This window comes from Necator americanus, chromosome III (assembly GCF_031761385.1).
Source record: "Necator americanus strain Aroian chromosome III, whole genome shotgun sequence".
In the NCBI taxonomy this organism is placed as follows: domain Eukaryota; kingdom Metazoa; phylum Nematoda; class Chromadorea; order Rhabditida; family Ancylostomatidae; genus Necator; species Necator americanus.
The window spans coordinates 38,377,024-38,383,517 of NC_087373.1; the positions used below are offsets into that span (position 1 = coordinate 38,377,024).

General features: G+C 37.3%; 1 protein-coding gene across 1 annotated transcript; it reads left to right on the plus strand.

Moving 5' to 3' along the window:
• Positions 1-446: 446 nt before the first annotated feature.
• RB195_012273 (uncharacterized protein) lies at positions 447-6,301 on the plus strand (the record flags this gene model as incomplete). The annotated part of the gene is made up of 5 exons (XM_064194055.1): positions 447-578; positions 754-808; positions 945-1,065; positions 5,888-6,006; positions 6,177-6,301. The coding sequence occupies 5 exons, from the start codon at positions 447-449 to the stop codon at positions 6,299-6,301; spliced, it is 552 nt and encodes a 183-aa protein (XP_064051638.1).
• Between the last annotated feature and the right edge of the window lie 193 nt (positions 6,302-6,494).

The window sequence follows — 6,494 nt, forward strand, 5'->3', positions numbered from 1 at the left end:
GGTAACTAGTGATCTTAGGTCGTTTAACTCGTAGGCGTTACTTGTTTTTGAAACCACAGGAGAATTGTAAGCTAAACAATTCTTAGTGTAAGTTCAGCGGTTTTTTTTAAATTTTTGACCTTACACACAATGTGAACATGCTTTTTCTTTTAGGCGTAATCTTATACTATGTATAAATCTCCTGCTTTTCATAATAGTATCAAATTGTGCGATCATAATTTTCATTTCCATTTTTTTTTCACAATTTTCAAAGAATCACTCATGGGAAGTTATCACACTTTTTTATGGTTGTTTTGCCTTGTTTTGTTTTTGTTTTGTGTTATTATTCTTGTATTGTCCTGTTTTGTAGTGACTCTTGACTTTAATTTTTAACTTCTTTCTTTTTAACTTCTTTAATTTTTTTTTAAAATTTGCTTTACAATCCGACATTTTTCCAGGTATTAGCCATGGCGCTCACAAAAGATGTGAAAATGCCATCTGACGCGGAACTTACGGTCCCGCAGGAGATCAACATTTCCACTCCTTGGTTTAAGGCTGTGGCACCGTATATGGCCAAGCATTGCGAACAGGAAATCAATGTAGGTCTTCGCTCATGAATTCTTCAAATCCAACGGATGTTTGTCATTTGTTTTCAAAGAAGGAGAAACGAAGAAAAAATCATGCATGCAAAAATACGTAAAAATACGCTTTTAATGTATGACTGATCTTAGTTTTACGTTTTTAACGATAATAAACCTCATGGATGAAATTTAGGAGTTCATGCTTCGACGCAAAGAACTCGAAGACCCTCGTGCAACTCTCAAAGAAGGTATTTTTCTCTTTTTCAAAGTCCAAACCTTTTTCAGAGGAGATATATACTCTTCTTATTTTGTTTAAATCGATTTCCGTTCGATTTCGATGTAGGTAGGGCATATTTGTATTTTATTTCTTTCTCTCTTTTTAAGGTGCCGCTGTGACCGCATGTGGTATAAAATTTCTGCAAGCTCTAAAAAAGACATGTATGCAGGAAACAGAGAAGCTGGCTAACTGCATCGATCAGGGCAGCGCCAAGTTGTACATGAGCAAGTGGGTTTTGCATAACTAATCCTCCATACTTTTTGCTCTCCGTTTCCATAGCTTCATCTGACAGGTCGTATTTTTCATGTAATGCTATGGGTCTTCATTTCGTGTCTCCTGGTAACGATTTTTTGGTTCCAACTTATGAATAAACTGAGTGACGACCGCTCTTTTCTTATCATCTGTTCCAGAACCTTTGATTTCGTTTCTTTTTTTTTGCACTTTTTACCTCTTCGACAGGTTAGGAACCTATGGGGAGGCTAGAAACCTCCGAACAAAGCGACAAATGCTGCTATCATACATTTTCTCATTTAGTTTTTCAATTATGACGAAAATTTTATGTATTTCTGTGGGTTACTTTTCTAGAATGTGCCAGACTTTGCTCGGTTTAGAATCGTTTTCCTTTCATCAGGAGGCAGTAGGGTATCTGTTCATAAATCCTGTATAGTTTTTGTTTTTTCCCCTGTTTTTTTTTCTTTCTCTGCATGAGTGTGTAATAACCCATCTATACTTCTCATCTTCACGAAATTTCGCAATCCAAAAAAAAAACTTATGTCCTATGGAAAACAATAGGAGCAAATTGGCAGGAAAATAACTTTGTTTCGCTACATAATCATTATTTTCACAAAAACGTGAACTAGTTTCTTGGTGCACCATTGCTCACAACGTATTTGTGAATCCATATGGTCGTCAATGAATGAATTCGTTTTCGTTTCTATTTTGTCAAATTATAAATGCATTATAAATGCGCTGTCCACATGAACAAAAAGAGATTTGTCTTGGTCCTACTGTTCCTTTAAAGACATCACCCAACGAATCTGAGGTGGTATGGATTTCCGATGGCTAATGATTATACGGGGTTGTAGATTGCTGAAATGGGCTGAATAGCGATATTTCTTACTAATTGCCGTTAAAAAACGCCCGGAAGATGCGGCGCGTGCACAGTGGTGGTGAGCTCCAGTAGAACTTCGGACGCTGTTCTCTACGACGAGTTCGTTTGGAGCGCGCCACCTTTGTCCCCGCCCCGGATATTCGAGGACGTTTTTTTAAAACTGTAATTAGGAAGAAATGAGCGTTGTTCACCCGTTTCTGTAATCTACGACCCCATATAGTCATTAGCCATCGGAAATCCATACCACCCCAGATTCGTGGGATGATGCCTTTGACTCACTATTTTTGGACCCAACCTACTTTGTTGTGTTACTTTGAAATGATCCTTCTGGCTTCGCTCTTATCCTCTTCCTCCGCTTTAGTACAACTACTTTCAGACTCATGGAATCTCAGCTAGTAATGATATGGCGTGAATCAATAACGGATTCGTTCTATTTGAAAAAAAAAAACACGCATTTGCATTCATCCCCTTCATTCAGGATTTTCAGCTCTGTTTCGATTCAAATATTAACAAAGTTGAATTTGGTATTATATTCACAATCTCCCTTATATTCATCTATACATAGTTGAGTCAAAACGACTTAAAGGCACCACTCCACGAATCTGAGGTGGTGCAGATTTCAGGTGGAGTATTCTTATAGGGGATAGTAGATTATGGAGAGGAGGGTGTTCATTTCTTCCTAATTGCCGTAAAAAACGACCCGGAAGATACGGCGCCGCACAAGACTGGCGCGCTCCTGTCGAACTCCCTGTAGAAAATAGTGCGCCAGTACGCCTGAAGCCGCATCTTCCTGGCCATTTTCTACGGCGATTAGGAAGAAATGGACGGAATCACCCCCTCTTTCCATAGTCTCCCATCCCGTATACGAATACTCAACCTGAAATCCGTACCACCTCAGATTCGTGAGGTGATGACTTTAAATTAGGTGAATTTGCGTATGCGGGCGTGGTCGAAGCGGTGTGGTAAATCTAACGGTTTTGAACGAACAACGGGACCCTAGCTAGCTCCAATCGTCTCTGCAGTCCGAGTCGCTGCGCTCGAAAAGGCGGTTGTGTTCGTGCCTCAGGGATGAGTGGAGCTGGCCGAGGTCTGACCTCCTTCACAACCGGTAGCTTCATCGCGCCGCTTCGAGCACGACCGCTTACGCGACTGCAGCGAACATCAGGTGATTTTGATCCGACTATATACAATGTTCTTTTTTTCAAAATGAAAATCTTGGTGTATATATTATTTTAGATACATAGTAATTTGAAAAGAAGAGAAACATTTGCAGAACTCTTTGAACATTTTGTACCTTTTTCCTGTAATTCCACGGATATTTCCATTCATTTCTATCATCCTTTTCAACTTTTCGTGTTGAAATAAAAAGAAACTTATGTTCAGCAGTAAAATTTGGTTTTTGAGAGGAATTACTAACATCATCCTTATTTTTTTCCCTAGTCTGGACAGAATTTTCCCTATTCTCTGGCGTATAATCGCACTCGTATATCTGGTTGTGCACGTCGTTTCGTAACTTCCGTAAACGTAACAATAACTCCAGTGGTTTTTTCGTGCTATTGATTTTTTGTTTATGATTAGGTCTTTTTTTATTACAGCTTGTGAATTCTGCGCCATTCCCACGCTTCTGTCTTTCTGTTTGCAATCTGGCAGCTTCCGCCCTAAAATTTGTCAAATAGCGGCTCCTTTTTTCCTCGAATGTAAATTTATTTTGTTGTAAATTTGTAAAATCGCTCTCTTGTCGCCCATATAGAGTGCATAAACTGGATTTGCGAGAAAATACGACAAAGATTCGTGCGGAGATCTGTCCCTATTGTTTGCGTATTTTGCGAACTCAACTTCTTCTATTCAGAGCACTCTGTCCAACACACCTTAAGATCTTGTTGATTTTTTTCTCGAAGTCGAACTAGAATTGATTGCTCAAGAGTTTCCTGCATTCTTAGCATTGTCTCTTTATTTGCTATCTTTATTTTATTGGAATTACAAGTACAGGAATAGAAATTTGTTGAGATGAAGGTGAAATGAGGTTCTCTTGGATTTAAAAGCCAGCTACGAAGGATAGAAGTACTGAAATTCGGTTGAGAAAGGTCGTTTTATAATTACAGCATGGTGGCTATGGACATGAATCCTGGAGTTATTTTGTTGCATGCTGCCGCGTGCGCGAAGGCTATGCTTAGATAAAATTATCAGATTCTTTTTGAGTTCTTATCAAAAAGAATCTGATAATTTTATTTTTTTGCTGAGCATTTTTGACACCAGCTCTGCAGAAATTGCAAATTCTGGATGGGCAATTCCTCAATATGACCAAGAAATACCGTGCAAATGCAACGTGGGACGTGTTCTTCGAGAAAAAAAGAAATTACAAATAAACTGATTCGACGACCATTTCGTTGAAGGTTATTGCTTAGTTTTGATCGTACAGAAATTTGCTTTTTTTTCTTATTACTTTTATTTTTTCAAGCTTTTTGCTTTAACTTTAATGTATTGTTGTGTTTAGTCTCTTTTTTTTTGTTTCCCATTAAATTGTCTAAGCTTTTTTAAAGAAAACTTTTATAACACTAACCACATCCTTAGTTGCGTACTTCAAAAGATTCGCTAGCTTTGATCGGGAGCGCGAAACTCCCCATTTTCTGACTGAGTGTCTATTTGGACTATTTTCTATTTTAATTAATCACTATATTTTTTTACTATTTTCTATTTTAATTAGTTTTTTTTGGCGACTTTGTTTACTGACTTATAAAGCGGGAACAACTGAAAAATGAATCGAGCATTTATTATTTCATTTTTGTGGCGAAATTTGAAAACTCTCTCTCTCTGTCTGTCTGTCTCTCTCTTCCTTGTTAATTTTGAACGATCATTCTACTGAACTTTGGAATTTCTCCACTATACATGTCCGATGGTCGGGGTTTGATAAGTAATTATGGACATTTTGCGTCCACACTACAACTAATCATAATTAGAATCTGCACATGTGAGCGTAAGGAGATTAAACGTGATTCAAATTGATCACCCTTCTGTTCTCTTTGTTAGTAATCGATATTTTTATTCCGCATCCATAGAAAAGCGGCTCCAGTGGAGTAAAATCCTAGAACTCTGCAATGAACTTCGTTTTTTTTTTAAAGGAAATGGTACTGTATAACACTGTAAGCAAGATGAATTCTCATGAATACACAGTGACGCGTATCCTTAATTTTGAATTGAAGAGAATCAGGAAAACTAGCGATTTTTATGGATTTTCTGAAGCAAGGAAATTAGGTGGCTCAGCGTTCGATGATTAAATTATTCGATATTATGGAAGAGTAGCATTTATCTGCTAATGATCAAGATTTGAGTAAAAGGAAGCCACAACATCCATTAATTGCGGCCTCGTTTGATGCGGTTCACTTATAATTGGGAAGACTTGTTGATCATTGTACTGAAGTTGCCATTGTTAATTCAGGATTCGTAGCATGCATATGAATCACAAATAAATCGCTGGATTGAGCCGGCTACTAACAGTCAACCAAAAATCTTAGATGCTTACTGTACATTTTCTTTCACCGCTGCGCCACATTGCCCTGATGATAGGCGGAACTTTGTACTCAAGAGAATTTAGCTTTCTCTCGTATTTATACTGTACCACTCCCGAGAAAACAGCATTCAAGGGGAAATTCTGTGATCTTTACTTTCGTAGAACTGCTTTCTCAGGATTGCAGAACAAAATTACCGATTACCAGCAGATTCGTCAAACGATAATCATGGAATCGCGAAGATGGCAAAAAAAACAGGATGATTTTTAAAAACTAAATAATTCTTCTAATTTTTTGAGCTCCCTGATCTCAAATTCTCCATTTTTTTCCACCGTCTCCTCCTTCAGACGTGTTTTTATTGAAAAAAAAAAACAACTTTTTTTTGTGCAAGTGTCCAAGTCAGAGTCCGTTTAGAGAAAATCCATGCTTTCAGGTGCCACGATGATCAAAAAGTTCTCGACGCATGCGTTGAAGAGAAACTTCATCTGACTCGTCCAAAAATGGGTTATTTCAGCAAACTTCATGTTCATGAAAGCGTCCATCCACCTCCAGGTGTGTTTCTTGTGCTTTTTTAATTCTATCATTTTTATATGTTTAATTATTATTTTTTAGATGTTTAATCATTACTTTTTAGATGTTTATTTATTATTTTTTTCGTTTTATTTTCATTCAGTTGCGTACGCATGATTTTGAACGGGTTTTTGAGTTAATTTCCATTATAGAGGTGAAAATGCGCGATTACAAGGCTGAAGCGGCGAAAGTCCTGGCTGAACTGCCAGATGACTATCATCTACGAAAAGATTACAGAAAGTACAACGATTGGAGATACAACATTGTGGAAAGCTAAGAAAAAATTTGGAATTTTCCTCAAGTTGTATTAGATAACAATTGTGTAGATCATAGAACACGTTTAAGATTGTGTTGTTTTTGTAGGTTTATATGAGATGAGTGTAGAATTTTTTTCCATAAAGGTTTTAGAATTTTTTTCTCTAATTTTCCATCTTTTTGGTGAAGAATCCAAAGAATACTCTTCAATTGTT